General features: G+C 39.1%; 1 protein-coding gene across 3 annotated transcripts in view; it reads left to right on the plus strand.

Moving 5' to 3' along the window:
• The window catches only part of CNTNAP4 (contactin associated protein family member 4), a 257,943-nt gene that overhangs the window by 53,906 nt on the left and 176,984 nt on the right, over positions 1-27,053 (plus strand). For 2 of the 3 annotated variants that reach the window (XM_036835023.1, XM_036835024.1), the window contains exon 3: positions 22,262-22,455. In XM_036835023.1, the coding sequence (XP_036690918.1) occupies positions 22,262-22,455 (194 nt within the window). Of the gene's footprint in view, positions 1-4,797; positions 4,802-22,261; positions 22,456-27,053 lie in introns of those variants that run through there. The other variant, XM_036835026.1, reaches the window with a different exon arrangement.

Below are 27,053 nucleotides of genomic sequence, written 5' to 3' on the forward strand. Positions count from 1 at the left end.
TGTGTGAAGGGGGTCGGGCTTGGCCTCCGCCTGAGATGCTCTCTCTCGGCTGGGGTGCACATGTGTTCTGAAAGCATGGTGGGTTGCATAACCAGAGAAACAATGAAAGCAGGGCCTAGAGCTTTCTGGTCTGATCCATGCATAAGTATCTTGAGCATCTTACCTAGGAGAGGATGGAGTGGAAGTGTGACTATAGCCAGCAGTAGAAGACCATCTTTTTTGCATTCACTCATATTAGAGACTATTATAATTATAGATGTGCTGTTGTGTGTTGGACACCTCTTCAGCAACATTTACATCTTCTCAGCCCCGCCTCTTTCTCCAACCAGGATCAAGTTCAACTTCCCACAGGTGTAACAGGGTCTCATATTGGGTGGTACCACTTACCTGTAGCTTCCTGCCCTGTGGCTCCTCTGATGCTGAGGGATGATCTGCTTCCAGGGAACCACTGGGCACCATAAATTCTGATGGTGGGGTATGGGCACTATTGCCTGCCTGTGAGGCTACCTTGACCGACAGAAGATGAGAACTGATGTATAAAATCTTCCACCTTTGTCCTCAAGGGGGAAAGTTCTGAGCTGCACCTCATCAAAAGACTGCTTGGAAATGTTAAGCTTCTCATTTTATTCATACATTGTTTTCCTGATTTTGTTTACTTATCTGTCTGTGTTTTCTTGTATCTCATTGAGCTTCCTTAAGATGATTATTTTGAATTGTTAGGCCAGAGACCTTCATTTCTTTGGGGTCAATTACTGGAAGTTTATTAGTGTCCTTTGGTGGTGTCATGTTTGCCTGATTTTTCGTGATCTAAGTAGCCTTGCGCTAGTGTCTGTGCATTTGGAGGAACATCGCTGGGAAGGTCCCTGGGCAGGCAGGTTTAGTCCCAGACTGTGTCTGAGAGGAGCCAGAACTGATTCATAGGGCTGCTTCAGGGTCCATAGCTGGGACAAGGTCTGCAGGCCTGCTGCCTTCAGGGGCGTGGAGGCACGTGTCTCCTACCAGGTCCCAGGGCAGGTGGGACTGCTCTCGGATTGTGGCCGGGAAGGGCTGGAGCCCAGTTACAGGGCCACTTCAGGGTGGGTGTGTCTCCCTCCACGTCCCTGAGTGGGCAGGACTGTTCCCGGTCTGCAGCTGAGAGGGTGTGGAGCTGGGTTCCAGGACCACTTCTATATCCATAGTCAGACTAAGGTTTGAGGACCTACCTCTGGGGGCAGGGATGACGTGTATCCTGGCAAGACTGCTCCCTAACCGCAGCTGCGAGGGCCTGGGGCCAGGTGATGCGGCTGCTTTAAGATCTGCAGTCACACCAGCGACGGCTGGCCTGCCCAGCCCCTGAAGGGCAGCTGGGAGGGCTGGGGCTTAGTTACAGGACTGTTTCAGAATCTCCTTTTGGATTAAAATCAGTGGGCCTACCTCCAGGCGGTACCGTCAGGCGTGTCTCCTGGTGGGTCCCTGGGCGGGGCAAGACTTCTCTGGGCCTGCGGCTGGATCCCAAAGCTCCCACAAAGGGGCTTCTGTCCGTGGATGGCTGCCAGATTATTGTTGCTTAAGGGGTATATGAGTGGGAGACTTCCTGTTCTGCGATCTTACTGACGTCACTTCATATATTACATGTCTGTCTGTCTGTCTGTCTCTCTAATAGTTGTGCAAATTAAAATCTGTTCCCATAAATTATCTCATCTGAGTTTTAACTGTAACCCTTTTGAAGGCTGCCCTTCAGATGTAATTCCATGGGAAAAGATGTACAAAAATTACACGATTTTAGAAGGACTTCTCTGTGTTTCTTCTCAAATAGGACTTTATATCAGAGATTTTCTCCCTCAGTGGGAACTGTTAGGTCCTTAAAGCTCCAATAATTTAAGTAGGAAGCTAGCCTAAAATCACATTTCAGTGATTTGATGATTATTTGTTATTCTTCTCTTACCTTTTCCCTTGAGTCCTTTTTAAAAAAATTGACATATCATGAATATTAACAACAAAAGAAAAGGGACACACATAAAATTGACTAAAATTGGCCATATAAAATACAACTGACTTAATAGACTATATAAAAATGAAAAACAAGATCAGAGACTCCATGCCAAAATGACAATGTTTATGTGGGTTTTTCCAAAGCCTTGTCTTTGACCTTGGCATTGTGCATGCCCTCCCTGAATGAGCTGATCCACTGCCAGGGCCTCAGGAGGAGGCCTGTGCAGACATCTCCCACACTTGTGCTAGAGAAGAAACATGTCTAACAATCTCCTATCTTGTATTTTCAACTGCCTGCTGGAATTTTCCAGCTGCCTGCTAGATGTCTTGTCTTCACAAAAAAGCTCAACATAAGTCTTAAGTTAAATATATCACATCTAAACCAGCTTCTGCTTGTAATTATTTTTCTTTTCTGATTCCTGGTGGTTATCTTAATCACCATGGCTTAAAATTCTTAGAATCACCTTTTATTTCTCCCTTGATCCCTCCTCCTGAAGATGATAAATCCTGTGTATTCGTGGTTTGCAATCTGTCTCTCTTACACTCTTTTTTTTTGGGGGTGGGCGGTTTCCATTGCTACTACCCTAATGCAGTTTTTGGATTTCTAAGCAAGGTTATTTTAATAACCTTGCAGTTTTGAAGTCATGCAACTTTGAGGCTTTCCTCAATAAAAATAAAATTTAAAGCACAGTTGTGACCTTGTTTTTTGCCTGCTTAAGACTTTCAGTCCTACCTCCCTTGCATGTATAGGTGTTTCTGAACGTGCTTTCCGAAGTCCAGCTAATATTTTGCAGTGGTTGAGCAGATAATTTGGTAGTTTCAAGGAAAAAGGAATAAAAAATACTTAAAAACTTTTCACAAATTAAAGTGTAAGAATATATGAATTGTCTGCAATTCACTAACAGAGTACAGGCATACCTTGTTTTATTGTGCTTTGCAGATAATCGTGGTTTTACAAATTTAAGGTTTGCGGCAGCCTTGTGTCGAGCAAGTCTGTTATTACCATTTTTTCCAACAGCATTTGCTCACTTTGTGTCTCTGTGTCATATTTTGGTAATTCTCACAATACTTCTAACTTTTTCATTATTATCATATTTATTATGGTGATTTGTGATCAGTGATCTTGATGTTAATACTATGACTCAGTGAAGGCTCAGATGATAGCATTTTTTAGTAATAAAGCATTTTTAAATTAAAGTATGTACAGTTTTAAAAAGATGTGATGCTCTTGCATACTTAGTAGACTACAGTTTAATGTAAACATAACTTTTATATGCACTGGGAACCAGAAAATTTGTGTCTCATTTTATTGTGGTATTTGCTTTATTGTGGTGGTCTTCATTCCCCAGTATCTCTGAGGCATGTCTGTATAGTTTCTGCTAACTAACCTATCTTTGCTTAATTTGTGTGTTATTACTTATATTTCTTCTACAAATCTAATAAATATACAATGTCATAAATATAAGGAGTGACCATGATTTTAGTACAAAGATTAAATCATAGAAGTTGGGATATGTGCATATTTAAATGTGGTGATTTCATACAGGCATCTAAATAAGAAAACCACTGGGTAGACATTGGACTTACTAGACAAAGACTTTAAATTGTCTCTCTTAAATACGCTCAAAGAGCCAAAGGAAACCAGGAACATGGTGTCTCAACAAATAGAGACTATCAATAAAGAGTTACAGATTGTAAAACGGATCTAAACTAGTGTCTTCTAGTGTGAATGTTATGAATTTGATACGCATCAAAGTTGCACTCCTAATAGCAAAACCCCATCTCATTACTAATATTATGCTTGGGGAGCAAAGTAGAATAAACTGTTCGCAAAATTCCTCTCTCAAAAGACACTATCACAACCTAGATTTTTTCAGTGGTTCTGGATGTGGAGGAGTAAATATGAGAAAATACTAGTCGACTCCTGCTTTCTTCAACGTAAGAACCACTTTGATTTCTGAGTTTTAATCTTGCTTCTGCCTATGTAAGCGCAAAGGACTCATCGGTCTTTGAATCTGGTTAGCCTTGGTGACCCACACTGCAGGAGACAGCACTTTTCCTTGTGTTCTGGGTCATTTGGTGCATGTTGCAGATTGGAAGATGCCGTGGAACTGGACTGAGGTGGCCCTGGATGGATGCAAGAAACCTTGCTCACAGAGGAGAGTGGGCGCACAGTCACAGATCTCAGTGTGACTGTCTTACCAAACCAAGGTTGCTAGGAACTGAGGGGTTGGGGGGCTCTTTTTATTGTGTTGTGCAAAAAAGTGGGCAGTGGTTTCTGTTTTTTTTTTTTTTGCATGAAAGTAAACTGGTTAATGTTGGGAAAGGGGAGTGCATAAATTCCTCTAATGAAGGATGAAATATGAGCACTTTTAATGACAATAATAATTGCCTCAGTGGCTATTTCTCTATGTGGGGTGATGGGGGGAGCAGAAGTAGACATGACCTCCCCACTGGTCCTTCGTCTCCCCTCTCAGCGCAGATAGGCACACGCCACCCATGGCTTAAGGGAAAGGATGGTCACTGCCCAGCTTGGGAACAAAGTTAAGTGGGTACCTTTTAGATCTAAAATATAAACGATTTGAAAGGGGAAATGACCAGCCTAAAGGAATCCCTTTTCCCCATACCCCACTGAGGGAAGAGACGTGAGAGAGCAAGTGTGAGGGATCATTTTCCCTGAAGTCCTGTCCTCAAACTAAGTCCATAGTAGGAAACTTGACAGAACCCTTCATTCACACTCAGGTGTCTGTATGTGGAAGGGTGCTTGCAGAGGAGAGTGCCCGCCCCAAGAGAAGTCACTAAATCATCCTGCTGCTGCACTGCAGAGACGGTGCTGTGACAGTTCCCACGTCAGCCCCGGATGGCATGTGAGGGGAACCAGGAGCTGCTGTGGGCACCAAGAATGGATGCAGAAGTTAGGGCGTGAAGTGGTGGGTGTGGGCAAAGAGTCACACCAGGGATGGGAGGACGAGCATCAGAATGTTGTGACAAAGGCATGTCCCAACTAACCTGCAGCCAGTCACCTAGGTGCGGAGTGGAAGCTGCTTGACCGCCCACGCAAAACACGGAGAAAGAGTGGTCCCGGTCTCCACTGCCCCCAGGGTCGGCAGGAAGGGAGGCAGATCCCTGCAAGCATTTCGAAGCTGAAGGTGACAGAAATAAAATCCTGAATTGACTGAGAAATCCATGAACTGGACTGAGTGCCTCTGAAATGATCAGATTGATTTTCTACATTGGACAGAATAGGAGCTCAAGAGAGAAAATTAGAATGAGTTAGGAAAAAATGCATTTTTCAAACCTGAGGCTGTAACTGAGAAATTCATAACTCTATATGATTCCAACTGCTGTGCTCAAGTAGCTTATCTGAGATATGGTCAGTAACCTGCCGGCCTGGGAGAGCGGCTCTTCCCAACTCAGCATTGTCACGTTGGGAGCTTGAAATCTGCCATGGAGGGAACATTTACACCACAGGAACTGACAAATGCTGTAAAGCAGGACTTTTCCCCCCAGAGAACTAGTTTTTAAACACTTTCTGGCATACTACTTACCTGGACTTACCTCTCGTGAGACAAGATGTAATGATGTCGGGGGGAAAGATACAAACATTTCTTTTTAGAATTGGACTGTGATGCAGAAGACATGAACCAAAAGAGTCTGACATGTTCCCAGTGCTTGACTGTTTGTTGCTCAGAAAACTAAATCCGTAAATATGTTAATTTGTGTATTCACGACATCTGTTTTTCTCAGTGGTGTATAAGTTAAGGGTTTTTTTTTCTTTAGTAAATATCAAGAGTGATAGTTAAAGCAACTCGCTGTGGAAGCTGCCCATACAGACCAAACTATCCATCAGGCTGGGTACAGCTTGGTAGAAGATTGCAAATACCGTCTTCTTGTAAAAGGATATGAAGAACCATGCCTATTATTAGTGAGCTTAACATATTGTTTATTCTGTACCTTTAAAATTGTGGATGGTCTCTATTTGTCAAGTTATCTAAAACTGGTGATCCACATATGTGCCAAACAGAAAACACACACTAGGTGGTCCTCAGGAGCTGAGAGTTTGACAGTTGTTTTCTTAGCTTTGAATGAAAGACTTCCTACAATCTGGTTCCACTCTCCTTTCTTGCCGTAGTGACCACTGCCCTCTCCATGCCCCCTCACTCCCTTCAGTCCGTTACTGCCATCCTGAAAAACGTGCCTTGCACCTGTCTGCCCTCAAGTCATTCCTCTGCTCCGAAGGCTCCAACCCTTCATTTTGACCTTTCAAAATCCCACCCTAGAACCTGAATGAAATGTTTCTGTTTCCCTTATCACTCAGCCAGCAGTTGCCCTATCCTAAACTTCTTTAGTGTATATTCAGTTCCTCATATAATGTGTATCACCTGCTGATGTGTCATCTTCTTTCATAAAAGATAAAGTTCATGAAGGTGGAAGCCATTATCTTAAGTGACAAAGAATAGGCTCTGAAGTAGGACTGTGTTCAGGGTCTTGCCTGATTTACTGCAGCTCTGTGACCTTTCACAAGTGACTTTACCTCCCCTTGCCTCAGTCTCTTCATGGCTAAAATAGGAAAAATAATAGTTTCTATCACTTAGGCTTATTGTGAGAATCAAATGAGTTAGAACAGTGATGTACTTAGTACCTTGTAGAATACATCGGCGATTTCTATTCATAGCTAGCAGATCCAGTCATTCCTAGCATTTTTTTTAAATTGAAGTGTAGTTGATTTACAATATTGTGTTAGTTTCAGGTGGTACAGCAAAGTGATCTGGAGATATATATATATATATTCTTGTACATTATAGGTTATTATAAGATATTGAATATAGTTCTCTGTGTTATACAGTAAATCCTTGTTGCTATTCTATTTTATATATAATAGTGTGTATCTGTTTATCCCATGTTCTTAATTTATCCCTCCCCATCCCCCCTTTCCCCTTTGGTAACCATAAGTTTGTTTTCTACGTCTGGGAGTCTGTTTCTGTTTTGTCAATAAATTCATTTGTATTAATTTTTAGATTCTACATATAAGTGGTATCATATAATATTTGTTTTTCTGTCTGACTTCACTTACTATGACATTCTCTAGGTCCATCCATGTTGCTGCAAATGGCACTATTTCATTCCTTTTATGGCTGAGTGGTATTCCATTGTATATATGTACCACATCTTCTTTATCCATTCATCTGTCGATGGACACTTATGTTGCTTCCATATCTCGGCTGTTGTAAATGGTGCTGCTGTGAACATTGGGGTGTATATATCTTTTCAAATCAAGAGTTTTTGTCTTTTCTGGATATACCTAGCATTTCTTTTGTTTACGTATGGGCTGATGGATATAATGATCACATTTTGGTTTAGGTTTTTAGGGTGTAAATTGTGGGTATTAATGATGGTGATTAGAATGATATTGATAATTCCTTGTGTACCGTATTTTTCTCTGTTTGAAAAGTTTGTGTGTGATCTAGTACTGAAAAGCATAACTAGTAAATATAATTAGGGAGATAAATTCTATATTCTTTGTTATGAGGGATGACATTTAGGGACTTTAAAGAATGGTATTTTATAACCTTCTAGTTTCTTGTGCTTAATAATTTTTATTAAGAATTAGAAATATCCTAAACTTCATAGCTTCTCCTTTATTCAACTTTTAACCTCTCATTTCTGTCTTCTTCTTACTTTTGAAAAGGTCTGAGAAGAGTTTATTAAAAGTGTTTATTACATTGTTCAAAAATATAAAATCTAACCACTTTGTAATCTACACACAAACCACAGTCATTTAAATTTTAAGATACTTAATTATGTTGACACTTTATTAAATTAATATTTGGCCAATATTCAGTTACTCATTGGAATTCAAGACACAATTTCAGATATTCCAAAAAAAAATGATGGGAATTAATCAGAACCATGTCTTAGAAAACAAATGGCATAAAGAGAGTTTAAGATCCTTTGAAATGTCCATTTTGCTCATTAAGAAAGTCTGTCATTTTACTTTGTTACTAGAAAGCAAAACTCTCACAGCCCTTTGACCTTCTGAAGTCATCTCAGAATCTATTTAATCTATTTCAATTGCTCTGAGTTTGGCCATATTAGAACAATAGCAGTTCAGCTAATGGCAAGCCTCATTTTCATGTCTGAGCAGCACACAAACGTTTCTGCCAAGTGGGTTTCAAATATGACAGTGGTATTCTAATAGGAAACTTGATTCTTAGTTATTAATTTAACAAACATAAATAAACTATATTATCTCATATTACATAGTTCTTATAGTGAGACTGTGGGAGAGGTGGTATTTGAGCTGCAGCTGAGAGGTGGAAGAAACAAAGTCCTGGCTGAGTGAGAGGCACAGGAATAAGTATAATTCAAATGAAATTGTGGAGAATGAGAACAGACTTCATAGAAAAATAGACTATTTTCTGAGGCTCCAGTGCCAGATTGAAGTTGAATTAAATGCTGTGTCAAAAAGAATGCTTTTTGCAACCAGGAGAAAAATGATTCAACCTGCTTTTACCAAAGCAACTCTGGGAATGATGGCAAAAACAGATTGGTTTTCTAAAAGGCACATATTGAAGATTTTTAGGAAGGGTAGGCCATCGGGGCTCGGAAAACAATTTCCTGATTTCCTCTCCAAATCCTGTAAACGTATGCAAATCCCAGTGGCCTTGCTTCCTTCACTTTTATCACCCTAGAAGGCCTGCCCCTCTGTTCCACAATGAATCACTCACAGCATTCTGAGTCCTTCGTACTTCCTTAGGGTTCCCATTCCTTCAATTTTACGTCTTTCAGATTTCCCTTCCGTTGATGACTCTTTACTCTCAGTACCAGCATCCAGAAAGTTTTCCAAGCTGGCATCCTTGACTTTGTCCTCTCCATGCTCCTTGCCCTCCCAGCATCTAACATCGAAGGGGTTATCCACAGGACATCAAGGCCTTCCAGTTCTGCCTCACTAGGATCTCTCAAATGCTTTCATGTCTTTTCATGCTTTCATTTACTTGCTTCAAAGTTGTATCCCCCATAACTAAAAATAAATACAGAAAATAAGTTTAACTGAGTGGTTGACATACGGACTTAAACTAAGGAATAACAAACTGCAAAAGGGACAATGAAAATCACTTTGGAGGTGACGTTGACCAGATCTGGCAATTTCTACATATGTAGAAATTTCTGTTATTGAAAGGGAATAATTAGAAATGATTTCCACATTTTAGTCTGAGTGACTTGAAGATGGGAATGATACGGCCATCTGGTTTTGACAGGAGGTAAGACATCCATTTTAGGCATGTCGAGTTTGAGATCTCTGTAGGGCATCCATGAATAGATATATAGGAAGCGTTCAGGATTTGGAATACAGATTTCAAAGGAAAGTCAGAGCTAAAAATAAAGATCAGGCCTCGTCTTCCAAAAACAAAAAAATTAATCATTGCAGCCAGAGGCATGAGAAATGTAGTCCACTGAGAATGTAAAGTAAAAGAAGAGAGGACAGTTGTGTTAGCTTTTCAACAAACGTAGAGAAAGGGAGCTCTGTGAAGGATGCTGAAAAGGGCTGGCCAGAGGAGTGAGGAAAAAAACCCAGGAAGTTGCGGTGTCACCTGGAGCTAAAGAAGGAGGGACTTGCTCTAAGTGACAGAATTTTGGTTGTGAAACATTTCCTGATGGTTTTATTTGCAGCTCATTTATTGACCTAGATAGATATTCTAAAGCTACAGTATGTCAAAATAGCAAAAGCAAAAAGCAGTTGTTCTTTTTTTGAAAGCATCATCCCTGAAGAATCATGTAAATCGTGAATTCACTATTGAAACTCTGTCTGAAGATCATCTGGGAGGTCCCCTTAAATACAACATCCATGCAACTATATTGTCCCTCCCGTGTTTTATGTAAAGGAGCCTAAAATCCTAGGATTGCATATAATTTTGCAAAAAAACTTTTTTTTTATGGCCATTAACATACCACAATACTCTTCTACTCAGTTATGATTTGTTAAGGGAAAAATCGATACCTTTAAATAAAAATATAAAGATCTTGACATTTATGTTTGACAAGCTCAGCTGACTCTGGAAATATTACATTCATATTTCTTAAAATTATGAATTGCTAATTTTAAAAACTACTTTATGGATGTATGATTGATATGTATACAGCTGTACCTATTTAATGTATACAACTTGATGAGTTTGGAGATAAGTATATGCCCATGACACCATCACCATAATCACAGCCCTAAACTTATTCATCACCTCCAGAAGTTTCCACCCTATCCCTCCCTCTCTCTTTCTATTTTTCTTAAAAAACTTTTTAAAAATTTGGTGGTAACTTAAAAAATTAAAATGCAAAGTTCTAAACTCTGAAGATACATTCCAAACAGTACCAACAAATTAACCTTTATGTTAATTCTTCAGAAAAAGAATATAGTAAAAGCAAAAACAGTTGCAACAGAATGATCCATGTTGATAACTGACTTTTCCTTTTGCTTATCAAAAGTCTTTGTTTTCTTATAGTTGTCCTAGCGGTCACCGTGAACATGTGTGGAGCTGCCTCTGCTAGGATGCTGTTTTCAGCTGCCGCCTTCTCCTGTGTGGTGACGGGGCATGTGGGAAGGCGCAGGGGTGTGGGTTAGAGTCACAGTATTGCCAGGAGCAATCTGAAATTGGCTAGACGGAAGCATGACCTACTTTTTGGGGTCCGTCTTTTCTGATCCAGAGAGTTTGCATTAACTCTCATTCCCAGCTGGAAGCACTACTTTATGACTCAGTGGATCAGTATACACTGGGAACCATGAACCATGATAGGTGGCCTGACAATCGTGTAAAAGGCCTCATTGGTTCAAGTGGAAATGAGGTTCCTTTGTGAGACTTTCTTCTTATCAAAAAGGACAATTTAGAACTTTCCATTATACATTACAAATAGAAATAAGATAGAGATAAACAGAACAAAATGATGTGTTTTTTCCTCCTCTCCTTGTGCTTCCCCACCTTTCACATCCTGACCGACTCGATCACACTCCCTCAAAATAGGACCGTTTTTCTCTTGGTGAAGCCAGGGCAATGTGTGATATCGTTTCTAATACAGAATAATTGGTGCATATAATTTTAGAAGGTGTTTATCTCTCAGTTTAGGTGATACAATGACAAAATGACGAGTTTATAACCATAGGCTAAAATCAGATTAATAAATAAAAGGGCTTGATTGGAAAAAACCACGCAGCAGTGGTTTGTTCCATTTACGTCTATTTGGAGTCTTCACTATTTCGGCACAATAAACTCTACCAGACTCTCATATGTCGAAACATGATTTGTTTTATATAATGAGGTAAAGAAACCATTGAATACACATGTAATAATTGAGGATAATTTTAAAAATCTAAATGTATGTGTATCACTGGCAAAATTAATGGTCAGGTATCACCATTTTGAAATAAATCTTGTAAAAGTGTATTTTTCCCTGTATTCTTTTTATGAAGCCCTAACGCTTGTGTGCTCCGCTCTTTGTACCTGGGCCCAGGGCCGCGTGGAGCTGGTTGCCCGATGCTGGAGGAGTATTTCACCTGTTGGCTTCACGCACTCAGTCCTACGTGGATCCCACTCCACATGCTATTGTAGAACGTTATTTCTGTTAAAGCCAGCAGACTCTGTGTGTGTGTGTGTGTGTGTGTGTGTTTCTCTCTTCTTTGTACCTAAAATCAGTGTGATGCCCAATGAATGTGGAGTGATTCTGCTCTGGAGCAGCGTAGACCTGACTGTTTCAATGCTGTGCATATGGCAAAATGTTTTTTGAACCAGATAGACATTGATTCTGGTTGACCACCCATGTACACGTGCAGATGACATCGTTCTGGCCAATCCACATACAGTTTTAGAAAATCATAAGTTATATAAAATGCATAATCGGCAGCTTTGGGGATGTTAAGCACACGCCCAAGACACTCATAAAGACACTCTAGTATCTTTCATCATTCAGATCTGAAAACTGGTTGATCTGATTTTCTCAAGCTAGTTGCAAGGCTATGAGTCTGCAGGTTATGTTAGTAGTTGAGAAGTAACATGGAAACACCATATATTTTTCAGTATTGCCAAAACTTTAGCAGCTGAGTGTATTGTTTTTAGTTGGGGAAGATCCTGTTTGCTGTTCAGTTCAGAGACTGTTTCCCATTTTTGCCCACTTACCAAGTCACCTCAAACCCCCTAGCCTCTGCTGGGTAAAGGAACCTCCTTTGGTTGTGTCAGTCTCTTCCAGGTAAATGCTCAGACCTTCTGATTTCCTAATCTTTCTTCCACTCCTTTCCAAAATGGCAGTTGGCATGAGAGGAACTCAGGTGATGTCCTGGCACTTGGGGTGGGGGGCTCCCCTGACATATGTCGGTTGTTGTGTTGATGTCCACCACAAGATCATTGATTGGATCCTTGTGTCCCAGGTCAGTGATACCTGCTAAGTGTGGTTTGGTTGGTCCTCACACTGGATGTTTGTTGATGTACACTGCCAAATTTAGTGGTCATTTGGTCCCTACGACTGTTCTCTTGACAAAGGCCATCACCTTTTCTGGCCAGGTCCCATGACATTTCTTGTTCTATTCAGATTCCCCGAAGCTGGCTGTGACATTCTTTTGGTTAATAGGTAGAACAGATGGGCAGTGGTCTTTGGACACTGTCACTATCCTGAAGAACCCCTCTGGTTAGCTCTAGTCAGACCCTCATTCATTTCTAAGCATTGTTCTTTATCTTCTCAGACTCTGTGTAATGGTTTCTGGGGAACATGACTCATTAGGTAGAAAAATGAAAAACACATCCTTCTAATAAAAAAAAAAAAAAACCAATTATCTCTTGTCAAAGAAAATTGCACTGGATTGAATTAAAAAGACAAAAAGACTTTATTCAAGACTCTAGCAATGGGGGTCAAGACTTCTGCAGTAGGGGAGAGAGATTGAACTCTGCTCTGTTGAAATCAAGGTGGGAGAGTTTTAAAGCACTGAGCTGATGAGCTAATGGAAGAGTACTGGAGAACCTCAGGGGGAAGTTGGTCAACGTGATTAGGCCATTTGTGTTTGCTAATTGGTGCTTGTGGAGTTAGGCTCCTGCCCTCCCGCAGAGACTGGGCGATAGGGCTCTATCTTTCTTGATTACATTTCAGAGGGATGACTCAGGTCCTTGAGAAAGACATTCTTGGATTGTAAAACCGTAAGGAGGCTTGATGAAGATTTACATTGCAAGGATCAGAGAAATAATTTACAATTGCAACTTCCCTCAATTAAATGCTCTGAGAAAAGGGAGGTCAGGGGCCTATGGTCAGGGAAAAAACCTGTCTGAAGTTCAGTCAAGATGAGGGGAATGTTATGAATGAATGTTAAGGATGTCTCGGTCACCAGCATCACTAATAATTTTTCCCATTGCCTGTGAAATAAAATTTTCCACAATAAAATAATACTTAAAAAGGAATAAATCGTGGAATTAAAGTATGTGTATTCAAGACTAAATTCAACAAATATCTAAGCCTAGAGTTAAACATATCTCATTCATTGGGATCGTGATGCTGTATTAATGTTTTAGCATTTTCACAGATTGGGAAAATATTAAATGATTTAATCAAATGCCTGGAATTGGTTTTGTACTTTTTACCTTTTTTTCATATACTATGCCCTAGTATTGCTGGCTTTTCCAACCATTATGTGGAAATAATGTCTGTTGGGTACAAGAGTGACTTCAGTTTCTTAACCCAGGAGTGATATGAGGACATTTGACTCATGGCAGCTTATCATCTCTCTCTGGCTGGGGAAGATAAAAAAAAAAGGTAGGGAAGCAAAAAATGGTTTTTCAGTCTCTGGGATATTGTCAGTGTGCTCTATCTGATGCATGAGGTCATTTACTGAAATGACCTGCCTCACTGTAGTAGATCTAAATCGAAACTTTTACAAAAGTATTATAATGGTCTTAGAGCAAAACACGGGCAAGTCCTGATTACCGTCTGAATTTCCAGACATCATGTGCTCAAAGTCATTTTTCCAAAGCTACTAATTTGAATGAAATAAAACTGGCTGTGGTGAAAAAAATTAAAGCACAGATTTTGGTGGTTTTGTAATTTTATTCTAGTCTTCTAGAGGAAATTTGGCTTTCCCAAAATTTGCACATCAAATATACGAATCAAAATGCCTAAGCAGAGAAAGGATGTAAATATTTACTGATTAGTCCACTGAGTTATTGAACACTTCAGAAACGTTTGATCTGGCAATACAAGAAGCAGGGCTGAAAGTCAGTCTGCCAGTCTGCTGGGAGGAAAAATTGATCAACAGCAAAACACTAAAACCTACGAGAATTTAGTAAGGTATTATTAGTTTAGAACCTTGCTGGGGAAATGAAGTAAAAAGCATCTCTTTCATTGTATCAAAAACTCCACAAATAGAGCAATAAATACATCTAGGAAATGTAGTTTACAAGTGATTAAACTAGGGAACTTTGAAGCGGTTGGTAGACATTGTGTGTATGTACGTGCATGCCTCTGTGTGTGTGTGTGTCTCAGCCAAGTGCCTAAGCTTTCTCTTCGAGAACCTCACTGAAAGTACTGAAAGAGATAATTGGTTTTTTTTTTTTTATTAGAAGGATGTGTTTTTCATTCTCTTTTGCAAAGAGAAGTATCTTGTGCTTTTATTTAGTTTTATTTAGTTCCAGCTTTTGCCACTAGGTATAATATATTCATATTTGGTATATGAATTAACACAGTCTTATTATACCCATATGGAAAGAGATTTATTTCATTCCTTTATTCAATAAATATTTATTAAGCACCTACTATGTGTCAGGCAGTGTGCTAGACATGTAGGATCTATCTTTGAACAAAACAGGCCAAGACTCTAGGCCTCATTGAGCTTATATTCTGATAGGGCAAGATAAAGGATAAAGAAAGATACTAAACGAGAAATGTATGTATAAATATGTCAATATCTGACAAAAAATGAAAAGTGGTTTGGATTAAGATGAACGGGAGCAGGATTGCTGGGTGGAAGGAATTTTAATAGGGAAGGTCAGGAGAGGCATGCTTGTATGAGAGCGATCACATTTGAGCAAAGACTTGACGGTAGCAAAGGTTTTAGCCCAGTCTATCTCAGAGAAGAGCACTCCAGGCAGAAAGGATAGCTTATCAAAGCATGGAATGGGAGATGGGAGAATGGTGTTTGCTCAAAGAACCTTGAGGAGGCTGTCGTTGACGGAGGGTACCGATCTGGGAAGCCAGACCTGGGGCGGGAGCCGTGCAAGGGGGGCAGATCATACAAGGAATCTGGAGGCCGTATAGTAATGACTTTGTCTTTCACTGTGTGTGAAAGTGAAAGTTATTGTAGTGTTCTGAGCCCAGGAATAATATTTTAAACCTGTTGTATAGAGAACAGAGAGAGTCTCAGTGAGCAAAGGGGGAAGCAGGGAGACTTGTTAGGTTGCTGTGGCAAGAATCCAGGCTGGAATAGAAAGGAGCACCAGTGGAGTTGGAGAAATCCTCTGATTCTGCAGAGTTGAGTAGCACCAGCAGTATTTCTGTCGGTTTGCTAGTATGGTGAGAGAGAAAGAAAGGAGTCAAGCACACTCTATTTTTTTTTTTTTTTTGTCCTGAGAAACTTTAAGAATGGAATTGTCTGTCATAAACTGGGTTGGGGAAGCATGTGAATAGAGTAGGATTTGGGGGAAGAAGAGGAGTTTGGTTTGGGAAATGTTAAAGATAGCAAGTAGAGAGTCTAATATCAGGGAAGAGGTTGGGGGTGGAGATAGAAACTGGGGAATTATTGGCACATAATATTTAAGTCCATGAGGCCAAGAGAGGTCCGCAAGGAGATGGGGATGGAGAAGAAGCAGGGCGAAGGACTGAGCCCTGGCGCATCTCAGCCTTCAGAGGGAAGAGATAAGGGGAAGAACCAACAATGGAGATTGAGAAGGAGCAACTAATAAGCTAAGAAGAAAATGAAGAGAATGAGCTTTATGGAAGTTTAAGTGGACAAAGAATATCAAGGCATTGGGAGTAGTTGAAAGTATCAGATGTCACTGACAGGCCAAGTGGTAGGAAGACTGAAATCTGACCATTCGATTTAGTAACATGCAGTTCTTTGGTAACCTTGACAAGAGCAGTTTTCATTGAGTGGCGTGGACTGACAGTCTAATTGGAATTGGCCTGAGATAGAATGAAATGACAAACATCGGAAAGAGTGTGCATGGACATCTTATTTGAATTAACATATTACCTTAATATAAAAAGCAGGAGAAATAGAGTGGAGTCAAGAGAAGCTTTTTTTTTTTTTCTTTTAAAGGGGGAAAAATAACAGCATGCATGTACATTAATGGGTATGATCCACTAAGGAGAAAAAAATAATGAAGGAGAGAATGGAGAACTGCTGATGCAGTGGCCTGAGTGGGTTCAGCCAAAGGGGAAGGGGCTGGCCAGTGGCTCACGTACCTGGAAAGCGCAGGGATGCCCTGCGGGCCCAGCTGGACTCAGGGGTGCTGACTGTGCTATCAGAACTGGGTCTCGCCTCGTCTCTCAGTTCTGCTTGGGTCTTTGCTGCTTCACTCAGGTTTTCCACAACAGTTGCTCCTACAGCTCGATGCCTAATTCCCATCCTTCCAGCGTTCACAGCAGAAAAGAGGGTCTTTCTCTCATAGTCTCAGTGAAATCCTGGAATTGCCCTGCTGGCTCGGCTCAGCTGACCTGCCTGTACCTGTAATAATCACTGTGACCAGGGGCAGCAACGCCACGATTCAGGAGTGTACACGAGGCAAGACTAGCCAGACACAGAGCATCGATAGAGTCGTGTTTCCTTCCAGCAAAAAGAACTACACTGGTAAAAATACAAAGCTTGATAAGGTTCTAAATGGTGGCCCCGGGACACGGCGAACCATTTAAGGGAGACAGACAAATACTGGCACCATGTTTTTTCTCTTCCTTTTACATTATTGTAATTCAATGTCAAGATCAAAATGATCCAGGCAAACTTACAATTGTGGGGAAATCTAGATGAAATCACATGTGAAAAAATGTAATTATCTTAGGGGGAAACTTCCCTAGGACAATTTTAATTAAGCCAGTTATTTTCTAGAAATGTAGATGCCATAATGATGGCTAGGACTGTCATTGAACTGTGTTCACTTGTGTTTTGTGTCCTTGAACACCTGTGTCCTTCTATGCTTTACATCTTGAGAAATATGGCTTGCCCTTTCGTGTGTTCCAACCTTTGCAAAGTTGACAAACTCTGTGACACATCACCTTCACAGGTGACCATCAGCAGTGGCAGTCATGCCATTTTTAATATTAGCAGGGGATAGAAGTGATTCTTTTCTATATTTTAAAGCTCCTACCAAGAGTATTTTTTTCTTCAATTTTTCTTTCACTTCCATGAACTTGTAAGATGTGCCTCCATGTCCAGAACTAAATATTCGTGCTCCCTACTAGAAAGGATATAAGGGTTTTAAATGTAATTCAGCCAGCTACCTATTTATATTTAAATAACACAATCTATTATTTGAATTTATTCTTGGGATAAAATATACCACTCTGGGGCAATGGTAGTTGTATAATTATTTCAAGGTTAAAGAATGAAAAAGGAGGAGATTTCTTAAATGAGATCCTAACAGATTAAAATCATTAAAAAATAATTTCTCATCTATACTAAAAATTTGCGAAAATTTACTTAGCTTCTGTGAATCTCTTTTTTAAAAGTTTCATTTGAAAAGAAGAGATGTTAAAATATATTTCATCTCACAAGATAATTTTAATAAAGTTTAATATGGTACATAAAATTTCTAGTAGAGTACTTAGCATACAATAGGCACCGGCTAAATTTTAGTTTGCTTTTTTTTTCCTGACAGTTCACAGCAACATGTGTTACAGAAGCCAGTTCCTGAGGAAGCTGATGTTTAAAAGTAGTAGGCAACAGATACAAGAGATGCTGTGTTTTGCGATCATTCAGTAACTAAATTTTTCCAAAGCTCAACTTTACTGTGATGGTAACTCTTTGGAGTCGATAGCAATAATAATTGTTTTATAATTCAAAAATTAACAATTACCGTATACTCACGGGCTTGCTGTCTGTGAGACAAATCAATAGGCACTTATTATGCTTTTTAAATTTAAATCTCATAGCAGTACTACAATGCTTAGTGTAAAAGTCTCATCAGTGGGTAGAGGGCTTTTAAGTGTGAGTTTTCAGGCTGTGATATGAAGATGCAAGAAATGTTTCTGTTTGAATAAATTTATGACATTTTATTATGCCAAGTCTCAGTAATGAGGCCAAGGCAGGAGAAAAAGGAGGGTGGAATAGGGGAAGGAGGGCTGCGATATGGGGAAGAAAAGAAATGGAGGGATAATAAGACTCTGTCTTGTGGATTAAGTGTCAATAACCATGGAATAGATGGGGTTATGGAAAGATGGTCATTGGTCTCACATTGGTCTACCATGATGTTGACTCTATCGGCATATTAAAAGCATCATTAAGGACAAATAATACTTGACCACCAGCTGAAAGTTTTAGTTAGTAAATTTTAAAAGTTCACTATATTTTATTTTATAGTAATTCAGGGTTAACAACTTGCTGGAGTTAGCCATCATTTTCTCCATTCAAAAAGTAGATACTATGACAATAGGATGTCTCCAGAAGGCTAGTTGGTTTGGCGGTGACCCAAGCCTGGGGTAGCTTAACCTCAGCTGCAGCTGCATTTTCATTTCATGTCACTATTGTCCCTACATGTCATCATAGGCTGGCACTACCAAAGTGTGCTGAGTTCTATATCCATGTCTGTTTATCTATATCTGTATATTTGCATTTTCTATATTACTATTCAACATTTGTTTTAAAATTAGAACAATCATAACACTCCATCACACACTTATACCATGTGTGTCTACAGAGCCACAGAGTTTAAAACCCTGTAGGAATCTCTGGATTCCCTATGGCTGACTTAGCTTGCCGAAATTACTCAGTAAAGCCTAGGAGCATCTGAATTTCCATTACTTTATTGGTGTACCTCGTTAATGGTATCACTTGATTTAGCATATCAGTAGTACCTTTTCGCCACAGGTGAGAAATTGAAATGTTCAAGGTCAATTAATTGCGGATGTTTCAAGTTGGTTAGAGCAGCTGTAATGGTGAGTGACGCTGGGAAGAGGGAGCGGTCAGTGAGAGGTTCCTCTTGCTCCTGATGGGAATTGATGATCCAATTTTAACTCACTAGACTCACGCTGATTCTTTTTTTTTTTTCCACTGTGCTTCTCTCATGTGTTCCTGTTTTAAATACTGATCTATAAAGGAATGTCAAAGTGCCACAGAAACATTATACAACTCTGTATTAAAAATGTATCTTCATTACTGACTTTAGACCATTAAAATTAACTAGAAAGAGCAAGAAACAAAATAACTCAGTATTTTCTCAAAGGTATAAGGTGATGTAGATAAAATTCCAAACATAGAAATTCCAGGTAAAGATGATGGCTGGCTGGGGGCACTTCATTCATTCTTTTCCAACTTTTCTATGCAAAAAATGATAAAAATGCAGAGAGATAGGCAGTTGTAACACATATGCAACTATGCTGCAGATGGACCAAGGATGCTTGGTGAACATCAGACCCTGGAAGACTTTCAACTTCCAAACTTTTGATAGGCCCTGAGGCAGAATTGTAAAATTAGATAGGACAGTAGAGGGAAGTTTTTACCCATTCACCACTCCCATCATGTACCCATACTTCAAAGACATGGTCTATTGTTAACTCTGGAGAGGAAGGTTGACCCTACTGTCAGGTAGCCAAATCCTGAGATTCCCCAACCCCTATTGCTGCTGTCTTTTCTATATCCATTGGGAACTGCTGATTTCCATTTATATATCGTGACAATATGGGGGACACTGCTGTGTCCTAGTTAAGAGCACTGTGCCTCCTGTTGCTCTGCAGACAGGCTGCATGAGCAGCGCCCTTTGTGGACAGCAAAGCCATGCTAGGTCAATGACCCCGAGACACCCGAAATGCAGCCAGGGCCCACGTCTGCCCAACAAGCCCTCTTACTTAAAATACAAGCATTTTTCACTCTAGCCTAAACATGGTAGATGGTATTGGTGACCAAGAGAACTCCACTCATCCAGGTTACTAGCCAAAACCACAGGTTCTTCAGGGGCAAATACAGAGAAAATGAAAAGCAAAAACACACCAATAAAAATTGCACAGTGTACCAATATTTTGGGTCAAGAAGGAGAGCATTGTACTTTTGATGTACAAAGTGGAAGACACTTTTGAACAATGATTCCCTCCAAGAAAGAAGGAAATTTGAAAAGAAATTATATAGTTCTAAAGACAATGTAGTAAGTGATCTCGGGACTCATACCCGAATACAATCAGGAGTTAGTGTGATACTGTCAAGGAAGGAGACTGTTAGAATATAATACTTTAAAAAAATGCTGTCTTAACTCAGTTTGAGGCCCTGACTAGAAGCTGGTCAGTCCCCTTCTTGAGCAGCTGATTGTGTCCAAACCCAACCCCTTCTTTTATTGCGCTCACACCCTCTGTGGCCACTGTGCCTCAACCCTGATCATCCTGGAGCCAGGCCCAGACCCCCGGACACAGCCTCTCTTCCCTGGAGCTCACAAAACTTAGCTAACCCCACCCCGCTTGCAAACGTAAGCTGCCCTCAACGGCTTCAACTTGCCACCCTTTCTGTGGTGGCATTTCCCTCTACGGCCCTTCCTGGCAGTCTTCTCTTCTTTGAAGCTGTAACACAGAGTTCTGCTTTTTATCTCTCAGAGTGTCACTGTGTTGTATCTGCCATCAGAAGGGTTTTAAAATCTTATTAAAGCAGTTGTTAATACAGATGTGTCCCTTTAGGTCTCACAAAGGTATGTGCCTTACCGTAATAGCAAAACTGGGCATCTCTTTGTATTAGTGCCTGACTCAAGGTTTATAAAACAGGGCATGGATGTCAAGAATAATGCTTGAATAAAAACTGTATATAAATTTATGGTAATCTCTATCTGAAATGTCAGAACTTATTATCAGAGCCTCAAGGTGGATGGCAAAAGAATGGGGAAAAGAAAACATGTACTAATATTCTTACATGGTACATTATGTAACAGATACTGCATTTTAATATATATTGAATAGTAGATAATTATGGATTCAAAAATGGGATAAACCCTATTTCATGTTTTTTACAGTGACTACATAATACTTACACGGTTAGCAATTCAGTATTACTTAAATAAATTCCTCAAATAAAGCACTATTATAGTAAACTGGAAGAATGAAACGTCTTAACAAGATGTACAGTAGGTAATCACGTCTATAATTTTCTGGTGTGCATTTGGATAAAACAAAACACAATAAATTCTGTTCTATCCATATTTCCTTGAATATACAACAGACTTCTATTTTTCACTTCTGAGTGCTCAAACACAATTTACCATGCCTCTCCTATCCGCTATCCTCTCACCCACCACCCCACTTCCCAGATAGGATACAACTAGTGATGTGTTGGTAAACTGGCTGGGGTGGGAGTGGGTACTGATTTGCAGAGTTGGCCAATTTTCGTGGTTTAAATACTCCCATCATGGACAATTGCAAAGATGGCTATCTTTAACAATCATCATGCAAAATTGCTGAAAATTTAATGGTCTTTCACACACTGTTGCAAGTCAGTTATCACTGGATAGAGCTCTCCATTATTTACTGTGTTATTATTCCCTGCACCTGCCTCACCATTAACCCTTTTCATGTTGTGTTTCAAATATGCTTTTCAATGTCTTTTCCTCCCATAAGACCGTAAACACGGTGAAGGCAGGAACTATCCCTTGGCCATGTTTGTATTCCCGGGCTTAATGCTGTACTTCTTTCTCTAAGGAGTCTAAACATGATCAGACATCAAAGGTAGTCTTCTAGTTCCACCATAGTGTGAAGGTAAATCAAGTTCTGGGCAAAGGGGTGTAAGGCCAAATCATTACACAGTCATGCATGTGGGCAGTAAACGTGCCAGTTCCACGTGTTGACGTGGATGTCTGCCTGTCAAATTAAGTGGTTTAAACATTCAATGAGTTTAACCTCATTCAGTTAACTTTCCCAGTGTCAGATGGTTGAAACGCCTAGAAAGGAACATAATTAACATAGGTTCCATCCATTTACATTACATTCTTGTTTCTCTATATTTTTCTAGCATTATGGAAAGTTTCGTATTTTGGAAATTTGGCTTTCTTAAGTTCCATAGAGGAACAGGCTTACTGGGATTGCTAGTTCATGAACAGATTTTTAACGAATTCTTTGCTCATTTCGCCTTTTTCTCTTTTCACAAAAGGAGCTGGTGGCTGGTCTCCACTTGTGTCAAACAAATACCAGTGGTTGCAGATTGACCTTGGAGAGAGAATGGAGATCACCGCTGTGGCCACCCAAGGGGGATATGGGAGCTCCAACTGGGTGACCAGCTACCTCCTAATGTTCAGTGACAGTGGCAGGAACTGGAAGCAATATCGACAAGAGGACAGTATCTGGGTATGTTTCTTTAACAGAATACGTCGCCTCTCAGAGAGAGAAGTAGAGTCATCCCTACATGCTGTTTACGAATCTCTTAAACTAAGTTTAGAAACAGAATCTTAAGAATTACTTAGAGAACATTTTTCAAGAGAAAATGTATTACTATTCATTTTCTAATATATTTTATGGTTTAATTTATGAAAATACTAAAGGTAAACTTATTTCACAGAGTCCTCAGAAATTGAAAAAATCTCATTAGTGCACTAAATAGTGTGGAAGTTAAAGAAAGAAACTAAACCTATATAAAAAAATTTTAAGTTTTGTTCAATAACATAGTAGTTTTGCATTGTCTTTGTTTAAGTTTGTTGAAAAGAATTTATTGCTTTTATTCTGATGACTGAGATTTATGAATTAATCTCTCTAGTATATGGAGGTTATTATGTATAATATTTGGAATATTTATATATGTATTTTATATATACACACACATATATGATTTATATATAAACCATTCTCTAGTCTTTTCAAGTGTGTAAGATGCTGTGTTTTGTGGCCAGGGCACAGCTCCTGTAAGGGAGACTGACAAGGAGGCTGTTTGTAATAAAGTGGGTGGTATTTGTAGTTGACTGATGGTATATAAACACCCAACGGAAGAGGGAAGCTAAAGGAAGTTTGCTTGGTGGTGAAGAAAGGACTTCTTTTTTTAGTGTAGAAAAGTATTGGTTTGGATCTTATGTGGGCCAGGGACAACATACTGCAATCAAAGAACTGTGTTTTTTTTTGGTTTTTAATTTTCCTCTGACTGAGCTGCTGGAACCAGAGAAAATGAGTAACTTAATGAAGCATCATTCTTAGCACACAGATAATTTGGAGGCCTATCTGGGCACATAATGATAATTTTCTTTGATCAGTCAATGGCCTCTCTTTTGAAACTTCCTAGCACTCCGTTATACATTATACAGTTGTTGAAGAAATGGGCTGTGATTTACTCACCTTTGTATCTCTAAAGTACTTGGTGGTCATCCAGTGCATGTTTATTGATGTAAATTGAATTGAGAAGATGTAGCCCTGCTCTTCCTCAAGCAAGGACAACAGTCAGGCTGGAAGAAGGTTTCTATAAGCATTTTTAAGAAAACCTGCATTAAAATCCAAAGCAAGTAGAAGTTCTGTATAAGAGCGAGAAAAATTGGATATTATGGTTGAATTAGTTCCATGAAAACCATTCAAAGTAGGGATAAAATAAATAGTAATTATGAACCAATAGCAATGAAAGCTTAATGAGGTATTTATTTTAACTAGGTGTTTGGATTATCTTTTACTCTTTTTTTTGAAATAAGCATTGGATTTTAAACTAGATAAATGGCAGCTAATTCGTGCTAATATTTAGCTGTGTTAAGTAAGATGTATGTTTTTGATATTTAAAAAAAATTTTTAATCTTAACCATGACAATTAATTGTTTTTCATGGATTAAGCTTGAGGAAAACCAAACCTAGATAGTGCTATTTGCCTTTTTTCACTTACTTAGTAAAGGTGAGGTGCTCAGGGTGCAATAGTGACGTGAATGATATCCTTAACTAGTCCACACCAATCAATGTAAAGACAGCCGGCATCGATCACAATTACCTGGCTAGGTAACATTGTTTTTTAGACTGTGCTATCATTTGTTGGTTTACTCACTGTTTTCCCCTCTGGAGTGTGAGCACCCTGGAAATAGAGATTCTACCTTCCAACCTGTCATCCCAGTATCCCCAATCTTAACAGTACCCGGCATGTTGCCGGCAATTACTAAATGTTTGTTGAATGAATGAATGAATGAGGGAAAGAGTGAATGAACCAATAAATGAAATGCACTTTCTTGTAGGATACTTTTATGATCACACAACTAAAAGTGACCCCTTCCTCCACCCATCAGCTCCTCCTTTTAGTACATTTATATTGTACCAGATTAATGTACTTTAGAGTTAGAAGGCTACATTTCTCTCTCCCCTATACATTTTGAACTTTTTCATGGGAAAAGGTTTATCTTTCTCATCTTTGCATTTCCAGCACTCAACACCCAGTGTGGCACATCACTTGTTGAGTAAATTAGTGAAAAAAAAAATCAATCAATCAATGAATAGATTTGAATACATTGATCTCCTAATCTGTGCCTAACTTTGTATGAACTTCTGTATTAAAAGAGCTGAAAGTGAGAGAGTGGCATGGACATGTATACACTTCCAAACGTAAAATAGATAGCTAGTGGGAAGCAGCCGCATAGCACAGGGAGATCAGCTCGGTGCTTTGTGACCACCTAGAGGGGTGGGATAGGGAGGGTGGGAGGGAGGGAGACACAAGAGGGAGGAGATATGGGGATATATGTATATGTATAACTGATTCACTTTGTTATAAAGCAGAAACTAACACACCATTGTAAAGCAATTATACTCCAATAAAGATGTTAAAAAAAAAGAGCTCATGTTAATGTTGTTGAAAAGATAAAACACATCAGAACAAACCAAAGAGTGAGTCAGAGGAGCGTGCAAATGTGTGGTACAGACTCCTAGAGCTTTGGAAATTGACAGAATATGGAGATCACTGTAGAATGAATTTGTCAAAAAAAGCAGGGCTTACATGGGTGTTGAAAAAAGCATTAAAATTTAGATTGTGGAAGGATTAAGGAAGCAATTCCATGAAGCTGGAAAAGTGTGAACAGAAGAATGGACATTGGCATTATCCAGAGATATGGTTTCCCATGTAGTAACCAGTGAGACTGTGGTCAGAATGGACTATCAAGTTTGGTAAGGACTGGACTATAATTTTGAATATGGTAAAGAAAGTAGATGAATGTCAAGGTCAGAATTGAGACTTGGTGCAGTTGGTGCCATGGCCACACATAAAACGGGTAAGGTTATGGTGTAGGTAAAACAGCCTCAAATCTTCAAACTTTGTTGATATATGTAGACACACACACACACACACACACACACACACACACACACACACACACACACACACACACACACACACACACACACACACACACTCATGCTACCTGTTCATCCCAGATAGGCTAATAGTTCTATTTTTACCCCACAGTTACTCAGGTCCCACTCTGAGGGAAACTCCCTCTCTGTGAATCTGTAATTGCCAAAGAAGGAAAAACGAAACATGGCGAATTGTGCCCTGGCTCTTGACATTTTCACCTGGTATAACACAGATCACTTTAATTTGTTTTTTGTTTTTTTTTTTTTTAGCCAAAGAACAATTTTTAATTGATGTTCATAGTAAAGAATTTAACCCTTTGTCACATTTTACAAATGTGTTTCCTAACTTTTTTTTTTTTGCCCAGTTTTTCTAGATATTATGGGATGTATCCAAATTATACAAAACTTGCCAGTTTTCTTTCAGAGCTCCACAGTCTGCTCCAGATGATACAAATAAATCTGTGAAAGAGAGTTAGGAAACACCTAAGGCATTATATGAGTATGTGATGGAAACAGGAAGAAAAGGCAGTTGTTACAAGTTTAGAGACAAATAAAATAAAACTCATCAATATGGATGGAAATGCTGCCTTAAGGATTCCTCACTCTCCCTTTATTTATCCCTCTTCAAGCACTAGAGAGAACAGTGACTTCTATATACCTGAAAGAATTAATCAAATGCCCTGCTGCTTTTTACAAATAATCTTTAAAAAGAAAGGCAAAATGTTTTGTTATCTATGTGGCCATGCATATATTTAATAGAACTGTAAACTTGAGAGATATATGATATTTTAAAAAATTATTCTTTGGAATAAAATTTATAGTCTAGTGCTCACAAATGTAATTTATACAAAGTACTCTACTGGATAGCATATAAATATTTTACAAAAACTTAGAAATGCAAGCTACTGAAATTGTTCCTCTCAAATTGAAGACAAAATAAATTCTCTCAACATCCATGATCAAAAGACTTTTCAGCCAGTTTATTGTAAATGATTGGAAAAGGAAATGTAAGGTATAATTTTCACTCATCTAAGAACAATTGCTGAAACTTCATGAAACGAACATCTTAGAAATTATTTTAAGCAAATCAACATGTGCAGGAACTTTACAGCCGAACTATACAAATTCTCTCTGATACATGCTCAAACTTCTTTTACACTGCAGACTATAAGGGCAAGGAATGGGATGGTACTAATTTTATGAATTACTTAAGTAAATATGATTGTTGTGCACAATAGTTTACTTTTTTTGTGTGTCAGGTGCTATTTTTTTTTAACATCTTTATTGGAGTATAATTGCTTTACAATGGTGTGTTAGTTTCTGCTGTATAACAAAGTGAATCAGCTATACATATACATATATCCCCATATCTCCTCCCTCTGGATTTCAATTGTATCTGATTTTTCAAACAAAAAACCCATAATTTCATACTAGCATATTTCTAAAGTTAGTATAACTACTTTTTATTGAGAAGTGTTGAGTGTCGTGGTTCTGGGTTTGGCTGGTGAAAGACACGGAGCCCCTATGACATGTATAGTCAATTAGACATAAGCATCACCTGTCACAAAATATTCACGGCATTATTATCACTGTGAATGATTGAGTTGTCAACTCCATACGCCAGACAGGGCAGAAACACCACCTGCAAA

This window comes from Balaenoptera musculus, chromosome 19 (assembly GCF_009873245.2).
Source record: "Balaenoptera musculus isolate JJ_BM4_2016_0621 chromosome 19, mBalMus1.pri.v3, whole genome shotgun sequence".
Taxonomy (NCBI): Eukaryota; Metazoa; Chordata; class Mammalia; order Artiodactyla; family Balaenopteridae; genus Balaenoptera; species Balaenoptera musculus.